This window comes from Apium graveolens, chromosome 4 (genome assembly GCF_009905375.1).
Source record: "Apium graveolens cultivar Ventura chromosome 4, ASM990537v1, whole genome shotgun sequence".
NCBI classification, from domain to species: Eukaryota; Viridiplantae; Streptophyta; class Magnoliopsida; order Apiales; family Apiaceae; genus Apium; species Apium graveolens.
This window is the reverse complement of record NC_133650.1, coordinates 300,880,522-300,903,502: the sequence shown is the minus strand read 5'-3', so window position 1 is coordinate 300,903,502 and position 22,981 is coordinate 300,880,522. Positions and strand designations below refer to the sequence as shown.

General features: G+C 36.8%; 2 protein-coding genes and 1 pseudogene across 2 annotated transcripts; 1 reads left to right on the top strand and 2 right to left on the bottom strand.

The window, feature by feature from the left end:
• Positions 1-10,600: 10,600 nt before the first annotated feature.
• On the bottom strand, positions 10,601-11,965 carry LOC141719941 (protein FAR1-RELATED SEQUENCE 5-like). Its single transcript, XM_074522301.1, has one exon. It carries the CDS (start codon positions 11,963-11,965, stop codon positions 10,601-10,603), a length of 1,365 nt encoding a protein of 454 aa, XP_074378402.1.
• A 1,313-nt stretch (positions 11,966-13,278) lies between these two features.
• LOC141719940 (uncharacterized) lies at positions 13,279-14,943 on the top strand (annotated as a pseudogene).
• Positions 14,944-18,993: 4,050 nt separating this feature from the next.
• Positions 18,994-19,617, bottom strand: LOC141719939 (uncharacterized). Its single transcript, XM_074522299.1, has one exon. It carries the CDS (start codon positions 19,615-19,617, stop codon positions 18,994-18,996), a length of 624 nt encoding a protein of 207 aa, XP_074378400.1.
• Positions 19,618-22,981: the final 3,364 nt, after the last annotated feature.

Here is a 22,981-nt window from a genome sequence, read left to right as displayed (position 1 = left end):
CTCCTGACCTGCAGGAGTTTCACTCCAAGGTACTGGTGCATCCCTGATAACAAACTCCTTTACCAATTCAGACTTAGGAAGAGTCAGTGGAGGAGTATGTCCTGAAGGACCTGCTTCATCAGCATCTACAGTTGTAGCAGCCTCACCAGTATCTCCAACATTTGCAGCATCAGAACTTAGAGAATCAGTATCTTCTGATAAGACAACAGTGTGAGTAGCAATGGAGGCTTCAGCATCCTCTAATTGCTGATCTGATACTAAGTTCTGATCAACAGCCATATCCTGATGCTCACCTAAAATTTGATCATCAGCATCTTGATGCAGAGAAGGTGTTGGTGATAACTCAGGAGTTTGAACAGCATCAGTAACAGGTGTTGTGGAAGGATTATTTGCTGTTGGAGCTTCTAAGAAAAGTATTTCAGGCACAACCAGGTTCTGAATATCAATTTCAGCACTTGTGCCTGGATCAACAAGAGACACAGAAGGTGAATTAGCCTTGTCAGATACAGCTTCCTGAGATGGAGTTGATGGAGAAGAAGTGACTGGAGCAAATTCCTTGTCTTGTGAGATCAGAGATTCCTGATCCCCTTCCTTAGCTGCTTCCTCCTCATCATCTGAAACTGGCCTTTGTGCCCTCTGTTTCTTGTACTTCCTTGTTGATTTGGATTCCTTGGGAGTTTCAGGAACTGTCATACGTCTAAGCCTCTTGAGAAGCCTAGAACCCCCAATTGCAGAATCCTTCTGAGAAGTTGCCTTCTCAGCTTCATCTACCACAGGTTCTGAAGAAGGAATCTGATCCTCAGAATCTGATTCATCTCTCAAAGTAATTCTCCTCCTCTTTTGAGGTGTTTGAGGAACAGTCTTTGTTATCTTTGGCTTAGAGGATGTAGGCTTCACAATAGGTGCTGAAGAAGAAGGTTGAGCAGTCTGTGAAGTGGAGAGATAGGATTTGAGATAAGTTCTGAGGGTAGGTTGAGTAGAATGAGAGGTAGGTACTGAGGTTGATGGATTTTGGGTGGTTGGAGGTGGTTGAACATCAGAGTAAACAGATCTATTGGTATCAGGATCAGCATTTACAAGGATCTGTTTTACAGACTTAGGAATCTGTAATGGTCTAACCATTTTCTTCTTAGTATCAGCATTTATCAGATCATTAAAGTACCTTTTTGCAACCTTAAAAGGTGGGGTTTGGGTGCTGACTAACTGAGGTTCATCAGTACAATAAGTGTAAATAAGTTGACAGAATCTAGCAAAATAAACAACATCTCGATCCTCTGTCATCCTATCCCCAATAAAACCAATTAAAGCAGTTGCAAAATCAAAATGAGTTTGATTGATAATTGCATACCCGATGTGCTGACTCATAATGGGAATAGCATCAAAATTCGAACATTTATTTCCAAAAGCTTTGGTGATGCAATCAAAGAAGAAACTCCATTCTCTTCTGATATTAGCCCGTTTCAACTGTCCAAGTTTCGTCAGACTCTTTTCATATCCCAATGCAGCCATAAACTCCCTAAGGGCCGAGTCCTCTGAAACTGAGAAAGTACAATCCTCTGGAAGATGTAAAGCCCTGCATAATGTACCAGGAGTGACTACAAAAGATGAATCACCCACTTGGAAGATAATACTAGGAGTTCCACGGTTACCACCATCATCAAAAACGCCAGTCCTCCAGAACCTCAGAACTTGTTGACTTGAAAATAATTCAGGCTGAGTTAAGGCGTACCCAACCTCACTATGTGCAAGAAGATCTTGCACAAAGTGCAATTCAGATGGAGCTTCAGCATGATCAAGAATTGCAGCATAGTTGTTTGGAACAAACTTAGCTCCATCAATGATTAAATCCTTTGGTGCCATGTGAAAAAAAATTAGAGTTAAGTATGCCTGATAGGTGTTTGATATAATATCTGTATGAAAACAACGGAAATAGTAAAGTGAAGGAGAGTAAAAGTAAGAAGAGAGATAGAAGATGAAGAAATTAAAAAGATTAAAGAAATCTTCTCTCTGCTATACTTATACAAAAAAATATTACCGTTGGACACCTATCAGACATGCAGTAATAACGGATAGTTACTGGGCTCGAGAAAATAGTAATCATGACTTACCCATTTGCCGAGTTTCAAGGAAAAACTGTTCCATTTATCAAGGGAAACAATTCAAATTTTAACCCGTTATCACTGATTGAATTATTTGTCACTGCAACATTAATATTCTGAAAATAAATCATGTTAAAAATGACCGAGATAATGTCGATGAATAAGTGCTGACAGAGAATCAGAACTTAACTAAAAGTACAATTTAAATGGTCATCAGAATATCAATCAGGATTTATCAACTCAAGATAAAATAACTCGGAGACACAATCTTGAAGTAAAAATAGTTTTCATTAATATATCAAGTCAATACATTTATGAAATGGAAATTTCATCAATACTTATACAAGATTTTCCCTAAGCTTCTAATCCTAACATCAACAGCTTTAGTCCTGGCTAAGAAGCCTGACAAAGCTGAGGATGAAGAAGAACAGGAAGAAGACAAGATTAAGTCATCTTCCTCTTCCTATCTTCGACGAACAAGATGGCGAGTCGTATGATTCGCTCTTGCTGACGGATAGCTTCCCGCCTTTCCTCCTCCAGGCGCTCCAGATGGCGATGGTAATCCATCTTGAAGAATAGAAGGTGAGCCAGCACCTCCTGTGGGACAGAGTCCCAGATCTCCTCAGGAATGGCTGTTATATGCCACTCCTGCTGCCACTCAGCACAACTGAGCTCCATTGTGAAGGTTTGTGTGTTCAAAAACATGTTGTATCGAACCATTGTGTTTTTGACAGAAGAAGGAGGATAAGTGTGTGAGAAGAATGTGATGGAAAGACTGATGTGAAGTGGTTGCTTATATAGGCAAGAGAATGCCAAGAGACGCAAAGATATTTAATGCTGACAGGTAGAATTAATTCTACCTCGTCTCCCTAGACTTTGAAAAAGAATAACAGTCATTGGAAAGAGGAATCTTGGTCTAGACCGCACAAGACACAAGAAACAGTGGACTGTTCAAGTACAAAACCATTAATCCTAATCATAGTGACTATTAATCTTCCACTTCAACATATTTGAGTACAAACTGAGACTGTTATCAAATTTTATTCAAAGATAAGCCAAGTAAAGGATTAGACTGAGAAATCAGAACTTAGACCTATACCAGAACTTAACAGTCATCAGAACATAATTTCTTAACTCGAAAAGGAATGCCCATCTTAGTAAATCCTCATACAAGTTCTGAGTTATGGACGTCAGAACTTAATCATCAGAACGTGTAACTTAGAACTTGTCCTCAGAATTTGTGCAATAAGGAAACACTGACTGTTTATCGAAAATAACATAGACCACCACAGAAATTTTCATCATTCAGATGGAGTGATTAGTGTGTTCATTAAGCTAAAAACAGACAAAGAGTAAATTCTGATTCACTGCAGTACATCTTAGAAATAAGGCATAACTAAAATTTTGCTAAAGATCTGTCATTGTCCTGAAACCGACTGAAGAATGAGTTTATGCTTGAGTCCACCTCAACTATTTTGTGCTAATTTTATGCATCTTTTGAAATTCTATTTTACAGTGGCTTCTCAGTGTAAGTGAGTCACGACTGTTTATCAGAATTTATGCTATTTTCAGAGTATTTCTCCAGTAATCATAGAGTGTGAAAAGTCACCAAGAAAATATTTTGCTTTTATGATGCATATTTACTTAATATCAGCAATGCACTTGGGTCGTCCCTTCCACATTTTTACTCTAGATCTCAAAGGAGTACCTGATTTTATTCTTTGATCTTTTTGCTTTTTCTTTTGATAAGAGAGGTCTATCAGCACTTAGTGCATTCAGCAGTTTTACTAGTATCAGAACTTAACAGATGAGTAGCATTATTCTAATTTGTGACTTAGTAATAAGATATACAAAGTGAACTTAACTAAGCTCAATTATCAGAATTTGCTAGTGTCATAAGATTTCCACTGAAATAATTACTTCTTCCATGGAATCATTTGTTTATTGAAGACTACTAGGTCAGTATCTAGCACAGTTATCCTCATAGGATTGAATAATTACTGAAACAGACATATCACTTATCAGAGTTGAGAAATATATAACAGACAACAGTCAGTACTTAAAAATATTTAGCAATTAAGCATAGAATACACAATGAGATTAATTCTGTAAATACTGAGCATAAAGTCTGATAACACAGAACAAGTCTAAGCAGATTTAGAGAAGGAACCTGAAACCATTCCAAGTTTATTTACCAATCTTGTAAAAGTAGCTTCACATAATGGTTTTGTGAAGATATCTGCCAACTGTTGATCTGTGGGAACAAAATGCAATTCCACTATACCTTCATCCACATGTTCCCTGATGAAGTGGTACCTGATGCTGATGTGCTTTGTCATAGAGTGTTGAACTGGATTACCTGTCATAGCAATAGCACTTTGATTATCACAGTAAATAGGGATTTTGAAATATGTTAACCCATAATCCAGTAACTGATTCTTCATCCAAAGAATCTGTGCACAACAGCTTCCTGCAGCAATATACTCTGCTTCTGCAGTTGATGTGGAAATTGACTTTTGTTTCTTGCTGTACCAAGAAACTAATCTGCCTCCAAGAAATTGGCAGCTTCCACTTGTGCTTTTCCTGTCAATTTTGCAACCTGCAAAATCTGCATCTGAGTAACCTATTAGTTTAAAATCTGATTCTCTAGGATACCATAATCCCAGAGCAGCTGTTCCTTTAAGATACTTAAAGATTCTTTTTACAGCTGTTAAGTGAGGTTCTCTTGGATCTGCTTGAAATCTTGCACAAAGACAGGTAGCATACATGATATCAGGTCTACTAGCAGTTAGATAGAGTAGAGAGCCAATCATACCTCTGTAGTCAGTAATATCTACTGATTTACCGGTATCCTTATACAGTTTTGTTGCAGTGGCCATTGGAGTGGATGCACTTGAACAATCTTGCATTCCAAATTTCTTTAGCAAGTTTCTGGTGTACTTGGTTTGACAAATAAAAGTGCCTTCCTCATTCTGCTTGACTTGAAGGCCCAGAAAATAGCTAAGTTCCCCCATCATACTAATCTGATATCTTGACTGCATTAGTTTGGCAAACTTCTTGCAAAGTTTGTCATTTGTAGATCCAAAAATGATATCATCAACATAAATCTGGACCAGAAGTAAGTCCTTTCCATGGTTGAGGTAGAACAGTGTTTTGTCTATTGTCCCTCTGTTGAATCCACTTTCCAGAAGAAACTGAGCTAAAGTCTCATACCATGCTCTAGGAGTTTGCTTAAGTCCATAAAGTGCTTTATCAAGCCTGTAGACATAATCTGGATGTTTGGTATCTACAAAACCTGGAGGTTGTTCAACATATACCTCTTCCTCCAATTCTCCATTGAGAAAAGCACTTTTCACATCCATTTGAAAGACAGTAAACTTTTTGTGAGCAGCATAAGCCAAAAATATCCTTATGGCTTCTAACCTAGCAACTGGTGCAAATGTTTCATCATAATCAATTCCCTCTTGTTGAGAATATCCTTTTGCAACCAGCCTTGCCTTATTCCTTGTAATTATGCCATCACTGTCAGTTTTATTTCTGAATACCCACTTTGTACCAACAACAGATCTATTCTTTGGTCTTGGCACTAGGGTCCAGACTTTGTTTCTTTCAAATTCATTCAACTCTTCCTGCATTGCTTGCACCCAATCAGCATCTTGAAGAGCTTCTTCTACTTTCTTTGGCTCAGTCTGAGAGAGAAAAGAATTGTATAGACACTCATTTGAAGTACCTGTTCTAGTTCTGACACCTGCATCAGGATTTCCAATTATCAAATCAGGTGTATGTGATTTTGTCCACTTCCTTGCAGATGGAATGTTTCCTCTAGAACTGGATGCTCCCCCATGATCCATGCTATCTTCATTTTCATTTTCTGATGCTCCCCCTGAAACTATGCTCTCTGAGTTGGATTCTTCAGAATTAAGATTTTCAGCATTATCAGAACTTGGCTTATCAGAACTTGACGAATCAGAACTTGAAGAGCCAGATGCATGTTCTGATGTTTCTTGAGATGTGGTAGGATCTTGAGTGTGCTCCCCCTGCATAGGTGCATCTTCCTTTAACGTAGTCACCACAGTTTCAATAACATCAGAGTTTAATCCGTCAGAGTTTGTAGTATCAGGACTTAGACTGTCAGGATTTTCAGTATCAGAATATGAGTCTTCATTTTCAAATCTCAGCTGATCATGGTCAACGAAATCTTTAAGACCAGTGATCTTCTTGTCATCAAAAGAGACATTGATAGATTCCATGACCACTTTTGTTCTCAAATTATAGACTCTGAAGGCTTTTGTGGAAAGTGGATATCCAACAAAGATTCCTTCATCAGCTTTTAGATCAAACTTTGATAGCTGTTCAGGATGAGTCTTGAGAACAAAACACTTGCATCCAAATACATGAAAATATTTCAGATTTGGCTTCTTTTTCTTCACCATCTCATATGGTGTTTTTCCATGCTTGTTAATGAGTGTTGCATTTTGAGTAAAACAAGCAGTATGCACAGCTTCAGCCCAGAAATAGGTTGGAAGCTTTGCTTCTTCAAGCATTGTACGTGCAGCTTCAATGAGAGTTCTATTCTTCCTTTCAACAACTCCATTTTGCTGTGGAGTTCCAGGAGCAGAAAATTCCTGCTTTATTCCATGGCTTTTGCAGGACTCATCCATTATCAAATTCTTGAACTCAGTGCCATTATCACTCCTTAAAATTTTCACAGAATCTTTGACCATTTTATCCAGCTGTTTGACATGATCAATCAAGATAGATGCAGTTTCACTTTTTGTGTGCAAGAAATACACCCATGTGTATCTGGTGAACTCATCCACTATGACCAATGCATACTTCTTCTTTGCAATAGTCATGACATTTACTGGACCAAATAGATCAACATGTATAAGATGATAAGGCTCAAGAATTGATGATTCAGTCTTGCTCTTGAATGAAGATTTTCTTTGTTTGGCTTTTTGACATGAATCACAAAGACCATCAGGAGCAAATACTGTGTTTGGCAATCCTCTCACAAGATCTTTCTTGACCAGTTCATTTATATTGTTGAAATTTAAATGAGAGAGTTTCTTATGCCAATTCCAGCTTTCTTCAATTGATGCTCAACTTAACAGACAGATTACAGAGCCATCAGTACTTGTTGAAAGCTTAGCTTCATAAATGTTACCACGTCTATATCCTTTCAGAACAACTTTGCCTTTAGATTTACTCACAATTTCACAGTGTTCTTCAAAGAAATCAACATGATAACCTCTGTCACAGATTTGACTTATACTCAGAAGGTTGTGTTTAAGTCCTGAGACCAGAGCTACTTCTTTAATGATGACATTCCCAAGATTGATATTGCCATATCCCAATGTTTTTCCAATGTTGCCATCTCCATAAGAAACACTTGGGCCAGCTTTCTCCACAAAGTCTGATAGCAGGGCCTTATTTCCAGTCATATGACCTGAACATCCACTGTCCAGAACTAGAATATTTTTCCTGTTGCCCTGCAATCATAAAGACCACTAATTATTAGTTTTAAGGACCCAGACTTGCTTGGATCCTTTGGCCTTATTAAGTTTGTTAACATTTGCAGCGGATTTAGCATCAGAGTTTATGTTAACATTTTTCTTATCAGAATTTACATTATCAGACTTTGAATCAGAATTTATACTAGAAGGAACAATGGAAACTTTCTTCAAAGAAGGTTTTATTTGATAATAATCATAGTACAAACTATGATATTCCTTACAAGTATAAATGGAATGCCATAAACTACCACAATGAAAACAAGGATTTTGTGGTTTGTATCTAACTGACTGACTCTTAACTCCTGATTTTGAAGGTAAGGAGTTAATATTCTTATTTTTCCTGCAAAAAGAAGCCAGATGGTTAGAACTTCCACAGTTATGACATGTTTTCCTTGGAGCATCAGGAACAGGTTTATAATCATTGCTTTTATTCACACCTTCCTTTCCATTCCTATTTTTCCTAGGTGATTTTACCTTGTTTGCATTCTTGACATCTTTCAGCTTATGCTTAAGCTGCTTCTTTGTCATTAAGCCTATGTTTACTTCAGCTGTCTTTTCATGTTTTAGTTTGTCAGAAGTTAATTCCTCTTTAACTTCTGATTTCTCATTATCAGACTTTACAGTTACAAACTTAACAGGTTTTAACTTTGGCTTTTGCTTAACAACAGGCTTAATTTCTTCAGTTCCTTTATCATTCTTATTTTCTCCATAACCTAAGCCCTCTTTCCAATTTTCACTACTTAGCAAATTTTGAGTTGTTCTGCCAGAGTTAGTCCAAGTCCTGATTATCTCTCTTTCCTTTTCTAACTCAGTTTTTAGAGATTCATTCATTTTTAGCACTTCATCCCTAACATAAAAAGCATCATCTCTATCCTTCTGAGTTTGATGGAATATAACTAACTCTTTTTCTAAGAAATCATTTCTTTTCTTAAAAACAAGATTTTCAGAAGTTAATCTTTCACATGTTAAGGTTTGATCTCTATAACTAACAAACATGGTTTTAAGATATCTTCTCAACTCATTAATATCATCAGTATGAAAAGCATAAGTAGTCTGAGGTACCTTTGTTTCAGCAGCTTCAGAACTGCTCTCAGCACTTTCTTTATCAGCATTTGCCATCAATGCATAGTTCTCCTCACTTTCAGAGTCTGAAGTATCTGTCCAGCTTTTCTGCTTTGTGACAAGAGCCTTGCCTCTGTCACCCTTTACCTTCTTGCAGTCAGGAGATATGTGGCATTTCTCACCACAGTTATAGCATTTAACATTGGTGTAATCTCCTCTGTCAGACTTTCCTCCTCTGCCTTCAGATCTTCTGAAATTCTTCTTATCAGAACTTATGCTTTTCCTGGAAAACTTCTTTCCCTTCCTGAACTTCCTGTATGCAATCTTTGTGATTCCTTTCACCATAAGAGCACACAGTTTCATCATCTCCTCATCAGCATCAGTCTCAGGCAAGCTTTCAGAATCTGAGTCATCATCACTCTCAGAACTTGATGACTCAGTATCAGACTTTATGAAAAGAGCTTTACCCTTGTCTTTCTTTGAGGAAGCTGCTTTGGGGAATTCTTCTTCAGCCTTAAGAGCAACTGTCCTTGACTTTCCTCCTTTCCTCTTGCTTCTTTGTTCCATCTCCAGCTCGTGTGTCTTGAGCATTCCATAGATTTCGTCAAGAGTTGTTTCATCAAGATTGTAGTTGTCTCTTATTGTCGTTGCCTTCAAATCCCAACATTCAGGAAGAGCTAACAGGAACTTAAGGTTTGAATCTTCAAGATCATACTATTTATCAACCAATGACAAATCATTCAAAAGTTTGACAAATCTATCATATAAATCATTCAATGACTCATTAGTCTTTGAGTCAAAGTGTTCATACTCTTGAGTGAGTATTGTCTTCCTGTTCTACTTAATTATGTCAGTTCCCTGACATCTTGTTTCCAGAGCATCCCATATCTCCTTAGCAGTCTTACAGTTGATTACCCTGTTTGACATTACATTATCAATGGCACTATGCAGTAAGTGTCGTACCTTAGCATCCTTAGCAATTGATGCTATATCCTCAGCAGTATAATCACTCTTCTCCTTTGGTACGGTCATTGCTGCTTCACCTACAACTGCAACAGCGAATTTGGTTGGTTTGTGAGGACCTTCCTTGATTCTATCAAGGTATTCTGGATCTGTTGCTTCCAGGAACATGGTCATCCTTACCTTCCATATGGGATATTCAGATGGTCTCAGTATGGGGACTCTGATGGTCTCATACCGACTCTGAATTTGTGTCTTCGGTGGTTCCTCAGTTTTAGTAGGCTTAGTTGGAGTTTCTGTGTCCGACATGATTGTGTTTGGATCTTTAAATGTATGTATGTTAACAGATAGGCTCTGATACCAATTGTTAGGTCACACACACACTGTAGAGGGGGTGAATACAGTGTATAGTACACTCAAATCGAACTTAAAGAACTTAAGTAACAGAAAACAAACTTTATTGAAATAATAAACTCTGTTACAATATGGAACTGTTACCTCTCAGTGATGAACAAATATCACGAGAGCTGCTAGGGTTATATAGAATAATAACTTCGATAATGATAACACTTATAGTGTAAACCCTATGCATGTGTTTATATACTACACAGTTACAAGATAATCGCTAATTGATATGGAATATAATTCTGCTTCCTAAAATATATCAATCAGATATCTTCTATTCCAAGTATTCCATTCTTCACGGAATTCCTTCTTCATGCATATCTCTTCTTATGTTTATCTCGATCTTCTTTCCTTTAATCAGCTACTGTCCTTATCTGATTGTCCTTCAGCACTTAAGTTCTGATATCTATCTTCTGATGATTATCTCCTGATAATACAAGTACTGATATCCTTAAGTCCTGACTTCCAATATAAGTACTGATCATCAGTTAAGTACTGATCTATCCTGTTCACACAAGATCTGAAAGCTAAACATAAAACATATTAGCCATGACATTATCAAATATATCTAACATTAACCTCATTAAGAATTTGTGTTTCCAAAGCCTTTTGTGAATTCTCAATGAATTCTTTCAACCCGGTTGAAGCTTTCACATACTCGTCAAAAAATGAATTCATGGACTCGCTTCTTGAGTTGGTGGTCATACCGGCGGAGAAATGTTGTTTTGTATAAGCACGAATCCATTTATCTTTTATGGTATACATATCGTTTAGCCAAACATGATCCTCGAATCCATACTTATCAACCAAAACCTCCCACTTACCAACAAATTTCGTGGGTGACAACGACTTGTACAAACAATCATTAAAATCCCCTTTAAATTCCGGATATTGTGTGTACAAAGCCGACAATTTTTCGGGAAATTTATTACTTATGTGCCACGAACATAATATGTGCTTGGTATCCGGCAAAATCTCGGCAATAGCATTTCCCAATGCTATATCTTGATCCGTAATAATAGTGAGGGGAGGTTTGTTTCCGACGGCTTCCAACCATGTCTTCAAAATCCATTTATATGAAATCTCCGTCTCATCCCGCATGAGTGCAAACCCGAACAAGATATTTTGGTAATGGTGATTGACCCCGGTTATTGGTATAAACGGCATACAATACCTATTTGTCCTATATGTATAGTCAAATGAAACAATATCTCCAAAATTCGTGTATGCGTTCAATGATCGATGATCAACCCAAACCAAACCTCTAACTCTATTTTCTTCATCCAAATCAACTCGATAGAAAAAGTTTCCAAAACTTTTTTCTTTCAATTGTTGTAACAATGCCATCCCACTCCCCGCATTACCGGAATCGAACACCCGTCGTCGAATATCACGAATTACGTTACGAACATCTTGATTAGAAAATCCAATTTTTTCCACGCCACCCCATGTTTCACCAAGAAATCTCATCGCTTTAGCGGTTTCAATTCCCGATTTATCAAATAACTTAAGCAATGCTCGGGTAACCGGATCTATATTTTTGGACTTTTGCATGAATTGTACTTTATCTGAGGTTACCATATCATGATCATGCTCTAATTTAACCAAAGTTACTTCCCATTTATCATTTTTAATTCTATGAGTGACACACGTTCGAGCACTACAATTTGTTCTCGGAATTACATATCTAATCCTTCTTTTTTCCTTTCTTTCATCATCAACATCCAATTTCGTACTAGAACCTAGTCTTCCACCCTTACGACAAATATACAAACGAGAGGAGATACCATTACCCCGTGAATGTCTATGAGTACTCCTAATAATAATCTCAAATCCAACACTTCTACCATAATCTCTATAAAAAATTTCGGCTTCATCCAAAGTGTTAAAAAACATACCAACGCAAGGCACAACACTATTCATATTTGATTTTGAAAAACCGTAACCTTTTTTTGTCAAAACTCATATCATCATCATCAACAACATCATCATCACTTATATTCATTTTCTCTTCTCTACAAAAATCATCATCATTCATTTTTCCTTTTCCCTTACAATCTCCCTATTCTTTTTTATGATATTTATCTTTTTCCATATACTCAATATCATCATCATCCATATTCTTTTTTCCATATACTCAATATCATCATCATCCATATCCAATTTTTTCTTACATTTATCATTATCAACATCTATCAATTCATTAACATCATCTACAATAAGTTTACGATAAACCGGATTTTTCCCAACGGGTGTAAAATAATCAAAATCGTCATGCTCACTAGATGAACTTGAATAATTAAATAAATGAGATGTCAATAAAAATAGTAAAGAAAAACTAACCTCTTTTTGGCTCCAAATTGAAAAATGATAGAGAAAAATGGTGAAATTGGGTTTACAAAGCAAAAAACGAAGCTAGTAAGGCAAATTTAATGCACACTTCCGCAATGAATCATTGCGGAAGGTGTATTTAATGCTTCAGCCAACCCACACGCTAAAACGCGCAGAAACTGTCAAAACATTAATTCCTTCCGCAATGAAACATTGCGGAAGCAAAAGCTTATGCAATGAGCAGTTTTGATAATTGTTTATTTTTTGATTTTTTTTTTGGTGAAGAAAATAATTAGTAAAAAAATTTTAAAATTCATAATAACATTCATGTTACTTGTCAATATTACATAAAATTTTTATATCAAAAAATTGATTTTTTTTGTAATTATTATTGTATATTTTGCCTTTTTTGATGAAAATAATACATTAAATATTTAAAAAAATGTCTAAACATATAATACTTAATTTTAATTTGTTTTTTATAATATATAGGTATGTGAAAAAATAAATAAATATTATTTTGTTGAGAAAATATATTAAGCACTTGATCAGTATGAATGGAGTACAGTGTCTATTAGTAAATTATATCATTTCATTTGAAATTTCTAATATTGAATGTTTCATGTTATCTTCAACACTTAAATCTCCATTATTAAATTTGATGATAAATAAATATGAATTTATAGTCTTATGTTTGATTTTTATTTTTTTTAAAATAAAGTACTTAATAAAATTTAAGAAAGAGATTTATATTGAATTAAACATTGAATAAAATTTTAAATAAAAAAAACCATTTCCCTTACTTATCATCATATTAGTTCATCATATTAGTTCGAGGGACGTATACCGGGTATATTAGTTCGAGGGAAGTTGGTGAAGCCTTCGACATTGATCCCACTAGCTTGGGCTCACTCACACTCTTCAGATCCATGGTCCAGTCTGCTTGCTACCCATTAGCTGCTTATCTTGCCCTCCATTACAACAGGGCCCATGTCATTGCACTTGGTGCTTTTCTGTGGGCCACTGCAACCTTCCTTGTTGGCTTTTCATCAACTTTCTTGCAGGTCCCTCTCTCAGTTTCTGTACATTAATGTCTGTGTTGGAGTGGGACATATGTTATAACGTTATATTGTCAGCTTATGCATTTATAGAGTAGATATTTTTAGATATGTTCTGTATTCAGGAATTTATGCTCCCAGGTTCAGGTTTTGACTACTTTAAAAGTTTAAACTAAATTTTTGTCTACTCGTCTGGGATGTTCGATAAGTAATTTATAAGTCCAAAAATGTATATTTTTCACGTATAAGTAACCCAGGAGACATCAACTAATTTGGACAATTTGTGCAAGGCAGTTTGAACTTTGAACAAGTTTTAGCAACATTTTACAACATGGAAATAAAAAAAAATTGTCACTTCAATTTTCAGTGCATCTTATGTTTAATATGTGTTGGTTGTAAAGGTTGCGATTTCTAGAGGACTCAATGGAATAGGGCTTGCCATTGTCTTACCAGCCATTCAGTCACTCGTTGCTGATTCAACAGATGATAGCAATCGCGGTGTGGCTTTCGGATGGCTTCAATTTACTGGAGGCCTTGGCTCTATTATTGGTGGATTTCTTTCTGTACTAATCGCTTCAACGTCGTTTATGGGAATCCCTGGTTGGCGAATTGCATTCCATTTAGTTGGATTTATAATTGTTGTAGTATTTTAGTCCGCCTTTTTGCCCATGATCCTCGGTTTTCTGATAACACGCCGCCAATTCCACATCAGTCATTTTGGTCAGAAACAAAGAACATGCTTGCAGAAGCCAGGGAAGTAATGAGTATTCCATCTTTTCAGATAATTGTAGCACAGGGTATATCGGGCTCATTCCCGTGGTCAGCATTGTCATTTGCACCAATGTGGTTGGAACTTATTGGATTTTCGCACAAAACAACAGCATTCTTGTGGACTACCTTTGCTGTTGCTACTTCAATTGGTGGTCTTTTTGGAGGAAAATTGGGGGATACTCTTGCTAAACACTTGCCTAATTCGGGGAAGATCATACTTTCACAGATAAGCGCAGGATCAGCCATACCCTTGGCAGCAATACTGTTGCTGGCAATTCCTGATAACCCCTCCACGGCTTTAACTCATGGATTGGTCTTCTTCCTAATGGGATTTATCATATCCTGGAACGGATCAGCTACAAACAAGTATGTCTCAGATATGTTAAGTCTCCTTAAATACAAAAAAATGAAATTGTTTATCCATTATCTTGTTAACATTGAATTATTGATTCAAACAGTCCAATAATGGCAGAAATTGTTCCTGAAAAATCTCGGACAAGCATTTATGCACTGGATCGGTCATTTGAAACCGTGCTAGCATCATTTGCGCCACCTACGGTTGGAATACTTGCTCAATATGTATTCGGTTATAAGCCAATCCCAAAGGGATCTACAGGATCACAAGAAGCTAAGGATGATAGAGAGAATGCTGTACCTCTAGCCAAAGCTCTTTACACAGCTATTTTCTTCCCTGTTGACTTACTTAAAGATAAGAAAGTATTCCAAAAGCAGATAGAATGAAGAACTAGGGATTGATGATTATCATTTCTTGAATCATAAGTGCAAGGTTCTTCAGGACATTACATTTAAAGAGAGTGCATCAGAGTGAGACAAAATGAAATAACAACCTTACTACAGGACACTAACAGAACAAGACAATGTGACAGAATGCCATGTGCCAGCTAAGGTGCAACATTTAGAAGTCCTAGCAGATACTCCTAGAGAATAAATATTGTCATGAACATTATTTTGTAGCAGGATTGAGTTGATACTCTCATCACTCCCCCTCAAGCTGAGAGTGGGAAGGAACTGCAACTCCCAGCTTGTCACAATGAGTAGTGTGCAGCTGGATTGGTAGGACCTTTGTCATGATATCTGCAATTTGATCAGAGGAAGACACCTGATCAGTGACAATGTTGCCTGCTTGAATTTGATCCCTGATGTAGTGGCAATCAATATCGATGTGCTTGATTTTTTCATGAAGGACTAGATTTGCGGCAATGGCCAAGACAGCCTGATTGTCACATTTGAGCAGGGTTGGTGATAGATTCTTGATTCCTATGTCCCTTAAAAGTGTTGGCAACCAAGTAACTTCACAGGTGGTGAGTGCCATAGATCTGTATTCTACTTCAGCTGAAGACCTGGCTACCACGGACTGTTTCTTTGCTTTCCAGGAGATGGGAGAGTTGCCCAAGAAAATGCAATAGCCAGAAGTTGATCTCCTTGTCATTGGGCAGCTGGCCCAGTTACCATCACAGTATGCAGTCAATTGTGCTGCAGAAGAAGATGCCAGCAGTACACCTTGAGACATTGTTCCCACTAAGTACCTTAGCAACCTCTTAGCAGCTTGCATATGGACTGTTGTTGGTGCTTGCATAAATTGAGCTAGTATTTGAACAGTAAAGGCTATATCTGGCCTAGTGATGGTCAGATAGATGAACTTTCCAACCAACCTTTGGTAGATGGAGGGATCTTCCAGATAATCCCCTTTATCAGCAGTAAGTTTCAGATGACAGTCCATAGGAAGTTGCAGGGGTCTACAATTGAGCATGCCATATTCTTTCAAGATGTCAGATGTGTATTTCTGCTGAGAAAGAAAGAAACCATCACGGGACCTGTGAATTTCTATGCCAAGGAAATAGTTAATGGGGCCTAAGTCTTTCATATGAAAAGATTCAGAAAGAAGGATCTTGAGTTGATGAATTTGAGGTGAACTATTACCACAGATCAGTAAGTCATCCACATATACTAAGACAATAGTTATTGATTTATCGGAGGAGATCAGGAATAGACTATAGTCTGACTTAGATTGAGTGTATCCCATTTTGAGAAGAGTAGAGGAAAGCTTGGAGAACCAAAGTCTGGGGGCTTGTTTTAGCCCATACAAGGACTTTTTAAGTCTGCAAACCAAGTTAGCAGGAGGAGAGGAAGGAGCATGAACTGAGTTCTCATCAATTCTACAGCCCATATAATGATATCCTTGAGGCAGCTTCATATAGATTGTCTCATGAAGCTCCCCATGAAGGAAGGCATTAGAGACATCCATCTGTATAGTATGCCAATCCTCCATAGCTGCTACTGCCAAGAGTGCTCTCACCGTGGACATCTTTGCCACAGGTGCAAAAGTTTCAAAGTAATTTTCACCAAATTTCTGTTTACATCCCAGGATAACTAATCTACATTTGTATCTTTCCACAGCACCATCAGGTTTGTATTTTATTTTAAATAGCCATTTGCAGCCAATTGCAGATTTTCCAGGAGGAAGGGTGATTATTTCCCAGGTATCATTGGACTCAAGTGCAGTAAGTTCTTGGTTCATAGCAATTCTCCAATGAGAATGTTGGACAACATCCTTATAGAAGATAGGATCAGCAGTTCTAGTTATGGTGGAAAGAAAATAGTTGAATGAAGGAGTGATAGCTGTGAAGGCCAAGTTTGAAATGTGTTTAAAGTTGTGTTTATCTGATATGTAATCTTGCATCCATACAGGTGGGGCATGAGGCCTAGAAGATTTTCTGGGCTGTATAGGAGTAACAGATTGCATTAGTGATGTATCAGAAATATCATTGTCATTACTGGGCTGAGCAGTATGATCAAGAGTGTCATCAAGAGAGGTAACTGGGTGATCTGGATCAGTTTGTAAGGACAAAAAATCATCAGTGATTGGAGTAGCAGGTGGAGTAAAGTTCTCGGGCAAAGGTTTCATGTATGACTCTGTGCACTGAGGGTTGAAAGGGAAGATGTGTTCACAGAAGGTAATATCTCTTGAGGTAAATTCACTCATAGTAAGGAGGTTCAGTAATTTGTAACCCTTGTTGAGACAGGGATATCCCAGGAACACACATGGAACTCCTTTTGGTGCAAGTTTATCAGTTGGAAATGCAGGGTTTTTAGCAAATGCAAGACAACCAAAAACTCTGAAATGATCATATTGTGCAGGCTTTTTATAAAGAAGATCATATGGTGTCTTGAAGTGAAGAACACAGGTTGGTAGTCTGTTGATAATATGAGCTGCTGCCATAACACAATCACCCCAGAACTTCAATGGGAGAGAGGCTTGAAATCTAAGGCACCTAGCAATCTCTAAGATGTGTCTGTGTTTTCTTTCCACCCTGGCATTCTGCTGGGGTGTGTGGCTGCAAGAGGTCTGGTGAATGATGCCATAAGAGGCAAAAAACTCTTTACAAGAATTTGAGTCAAACTCAAGAGCATTATCAGACCTAAGGCATTTAATGGTGGTTTTAAACTGGTTTGAGGCGTAGTTAAAGAATGCTTGAAGTGTGCTTAAGGAGTCTGACTTATGAGCCAACAAATAAATCCAAGTATGCCTAGAGTAGTCATCCAAAATAGTCATAAAGTATCTATATTTTCCTCTAGTAGATTCCTTATAAGGGCCCCAAATATCAATATGAACCAAATCAAACATAGCAGTGGCATGTGAATCACTTAAAGAAAATGGCAACTTTGTAAATTTAGACATGGGACAAGTTATGCATACCTTAGTTGTCTTCTGTATTTGAGCTTTCACATAAGGAATATGCTGCAATTTAGAACCTGGAGCATGGCCCAGTCTATGATGCCAAAGATCAAACTGATTTGTAGTATCAGGAATTGAGGGTTGATTCATAGGCTTGTCAACAACAGTGGCTGTGCGACATGTTGAGGTTGCAGATAGCCAGGAAGAAGGCACTGATTCCTTTAAATGATTGATTAGGTAGTACAGACCATTGTGTGCTTTTCCAATACCCTTTAGTTTTCTTGTATCTGCATCAAGGATGACACAGTACGTAGGAAAGAACTGTAGTTAACAATTTGAGTCCTTCACAAATTTCTGTACTGATAGGAGATTGAGCTTAAAGTGAGGCACACACAAGACTTGTTGAAGCACAAGGCCGAATTCCAATTTGACTGTACCACTGTGACTGATCTGTGAACGGTCACCAGTTGGGAGATTGATATTGCTCAAAGTATCAGCTGGAACAGGATCAAGAAGATTGCTCACAAATGGAGTCATGTGATCGGAGGCACCAGAATCGATTATCCATTTGTGAGTAAGATTAGTGGCTTGATTAAGTGTTATCATTCCTGAGAAGTGCACATCAATTTCATCATCTGTCTCAGAGCCTTTATGGAGGTTCAGTTCAGGCATCAATTGTTTCAATTGCTCCAACTGTTGTGGGGAGAAATAAACATCTGGAGTTGATCTATCAGTAGTGACTTGAGCTATAGCAGCCAATTTCGGTCCACCTTGTCTATTACTCTATTGCCAGAGGCCCATCTGTGATTGCTTGGTTTTGGTCGAGAATGACCTTGATTGGGTGTTGAAAGACAGCTCTTGGGATGCCATCTTGGGTAACCCACAATCGTCCAGCATCTGTCTTCTTTGTGACCTTTAACACCACAGGCAGAGCAAGTGATTTGTTTATCAGGATTAAATTTGCTGTACATAGCAAGGCTTTCATGATCCATCTTGTTGTTATTTAGAAGGTCCCTCTGGGCCTCTTCTTGTTGAATGACTGCAGATGCAGATTCCACAGTGGGAGGGGGGTTCATCATTAATAATTGACTTCTCTATAAGGAGTAAGTTTCATTGAGACCATTAAAAAACTGGAACAGTTTTGATTCTTCCATGTGAAGAGAGATGGTGTCTAACAAAGTAGTGACTTCTCCAGTAGGGTTAGTGACAACAGGTAAAATGTTCATGGCATCAAGCTCCTCCCAAATGGCTCTCAGAGATGTGTAATAATCATTGACAGAAAGATTCAGTTGCCTAATTTCATATAGGTCTTTGTTTAATTTATATTTTCGAGAGCCATTAGTTAGAGAGAAAAGTTTTTCAAGACTAAGCCATATTTGTCTAGCAGTAGGCATAAACATAACAGACTTTTTAATACTAGGGGAAACATTACTAGTCAGCCAAGCAATGAGCATGTTGTTGCAAGTTTCCCAGAGATCGATCTGTGTGGCGTCAGTTGTTGGTTTGAGAACACTTCCAGTCACAAATCCCAACTTTCTTTTGGAGCTCAGGTTTATTTCCATGGCTCTTTTCCAGGCTCTGTAATCTCCAGATCCCTGTAGTTTGTCAATTTGAATGGATGTAGGGTTATCAGATGGGTGAAGAAACAATGGGTTTGTCATATCTTGAAGGGTTAGACGATTGTTGTTGTTAGACAGAGTCGTAGTAGGGGTCGTCATGGATTCTCAGATCGGAAAGAAAGGGTTTTGTTTATTTTTTATTTTTGAGGTTGAGAAGAGAAGAGAGGGTTTTAGGTATAAGGGTCTGATGATTTGGAAAGGTTCACCATTCTATCACTGCAGTTGGTAGCTCTGATACCATGTTGACTTACTTAAAGATAAGAAAGTATTCCAAAAGCAGATAGAATGAAGAACTAGGGATTGATGATTATCATTTCTTGAATCATAAGTGCAAGGTTCTTCAGGACATTACAGAGAGTGCATCAGAGTGAGACAAAATGAAATAACAACCTTATTACAGGACACTAACAGAACAAGACAATGTGACAGAATGCCATGTGCCAGCTAAGGTGTAATATCCGGGATATATCGTGTAATTATTTTTGCTATTATATAATTATTATGTGTGTTCAGTATCTATTCTATGAGCTAATTGTTAAGTGTTATCTGTACTTGAATATTCAAAAATAATATTAATTGAGTATTTTAATTTTTATATGTCCAAAATAAAATATAGATAATTGTCATATCTTTCTAATTATTTTTTATGTTGGTTTATGGATTTATAAGAATCATATGAAATTTCTAAAATCTTTTTCCGGGTAATTAAAATCTATTTTATAAAAACGGGAACCAACCAACGTCAACCGTTGTTACGTTTTTGGAACCCGAAACTCTTTCGAGAACTCCTTCCTAACCTAATTGTAATATTTCGAGCATATTCCATGTTTCGACTTTTTCGATCCGGCTTACGGTTTGTCCTACGCGGGTCCCGGCGCAACATTTTCGATACAATATTCGTTTCGGTAAATCAATAAAACCCGTATTTTCGATAAACGGGAGCTTTTTATTAAACTATCCCAATTATCACTTCGTAATACGTGTAACCAGGCGCTGAGACCAAGACCGCAGTACAAATTGTACTGATTTGGATAATTATCCCGAAAACCGATACTGTTTGGATCAGTTTTTACAAATAAACGTACCGTTTTATATCGGGAATGATCCAACGGGATACTAATTTTCCGTAATTATAAATAGCCTTTTACCGTATTTTATTTCGTATCAAAATCATTTGCAGATAGTTAATTATATAATTTTCAGAGAAAAGCCCTAATTTCTTAAAACTGTTCTAAGAATCAAACAGCAAAACGAAGGCGTTACCGATCTCTGTTTTCAAAGCTTGAGTAACCAAAACGAAGGATTTGAGGTGTTCTATCAGATTCTGAGCTTTGTTTCACTGCAGAAATCAAGGTTATTTTACTAAAAATTTATTTATTTTCGAATTTATTTTATTAAAAATATGAATTTTTGTTCGGATGATTGTTTGTATGATTTGATGATTGCATGTTGTAGAGCTTGTTTTCCTGATGATTTTCATATGTCATACGTCTGATTTGGAGTTCAATAACATGTTCAAATTTGAGTTTGATTTTCGAATTTCAAAATTAGGATTTATAACCCGTATGAATGTTCTTAATTGAAATTTGGGGGTTTCTTATTCTGTCATAGATTGATGTTGTGTTATAGTGGGTTGTGTTCTCTGTGAAATTTGCAATCTAGTCGTATAAGTTTCATGAACCAACGAGGTATGTAGAGAAGGGAGTTGTGTTTTGAAGTTTTCCGATGTTCGCCGGAAACTGGAAAACTTCACGGCCAAATTCCGGCCAACTCAGGGATTGTTAGGTTGTTTTGATTGCATGATTGTATTCCTGGTAATTTGTAGATGTGATCTGGAGCTTGTGGTAAGGTGAGGAGGTCGGAATCGTGTTCTCCGGCGAACCCGACTGTTTTCCGGCGACGGGGTGTAAAATTGCAGTTTGGTCCCTGGACTTTTGGGGACGATACAGTTAGGTCCCTGAAGTTTCCAGACTTTGCAAATTTAGGATTCCTGTTTATAAAATATTTAAAAATCATATTTCCTATTTATTTTTATTATAAAAATTCGTTTTTAATTTTTGAAAATTCTAAAAATTATTATTTTAATTCTGAAAATTATTTTTAATTCACAAATAAATCTAAATTAATTAGTTAATTAATTTCAGTTAATTTATAATTGATTAATTGGTCAATTAATTCGAAAATTAATTGATTAATTGATTTAATTAATTATTAATTGATTTTAATTAGTTATTTAATTAGATTTAATTATTTAAAAATGATCTAAAAATTCTGAAAAATAGTTTCGAGTTTTAAAATATTATTCTAAATTATTTCCAAGACTCGATAATTATTCTAAAATTATTTCGGAGCCAGAATGGGCCAACCGAACCCTGTTTATTAACCCGAAATTGATCCAACAACCCGTTTTAATTCCGAAAAATGTTTTAAAAATCATTTTAAATACCCGAAAGCATATTTATGACCCGAGACTTCTTTATAAATAATATATCATTGATTACGTGATGTATTATGTGCTACATGTGACTTGTTAATTGACTATCGATCTATATATTCGGTGTTTACTTGATTATTGCATAACTTTCAATCCGTTAATCGGATTTGGGTAAAACGAAGGGTAGATAGAAGTATGTGTTGAATAGAATTCCATGAGTAAATTATTGATAGATGCTTATGATATGTGAGCAGAAGAGGCAAGACGTAGGAAAGGGAAACAGGTAGTTGAGGAGTAAAACGGTTGTGATTGGAAGCGAGTGCAGGGTAGTAAGCTAATACCAGGCAAGTGTTCTGAACTTTCTCGAGATATTGTAGTACTTGATAATCCTGTGATATTGCAAGTGCTTTGAAGCACGGAAACCTAAATCCTGATTTAAGTTATTGTTCTTGAGCCATGAACCATATTCTTTCTAAGCCATTGATTATTGTATACCCAAACAGGAACCACAAATCTACGATACTACTCCACAAATACATACAAACTAAATACCAAACACTGAAATGAACTATTATATACTCAACCCATGGTATCTTATACTTTGAAAGATCGAATCCTTGAAACCTTGAAACGTTGATTCCTTTGTTATCCAATTCTTTCATTACCCAGCATCCAAGCTTTTAAATTGCCTTATTGATCCTTACAAGGATTGAAACCCTTTCATTGTTAAACATTTATTGTTGTTAATGATTTCGGTTATTGTTTACTATTGCATATTCTGTTATTATGTTAGAATTGGATTGTTTTTATAAAATTGTGGACCAGATTCGTGGTCAGACCATATAATGGTCAAGTTAGGCCAATGTGTGCCTTGGATCCAGTAGTTAGAGCAATGTTGTGTGCCTTGCTCGGGGTTAGTGCGTGACTGATCAGCAGCCTAACCTTGGTTTTTAAATTAAAAGTATAATATCCAATTCTAAATCATAATCCATTGTTCACTTGATATCATAAACATATTCACCTGATGAT

Excerpts from the sequence above, each read along its gene's own strand:
- LOC141719941 (XM_074522301.1), bottom strand. The coding sequence starts at position 11,965 with ATGAATAGTGTTGTGCCTTGCGTTGGTATGTTTTTTAACACTTTGGAT.
- LOC141719939 (XM_074522299.1), bottom strand. The coding sequence starts at position 19,617 with ATGACGACCCCTACTACGACTCTGTCTAACAACAACAATCGTCTAACC.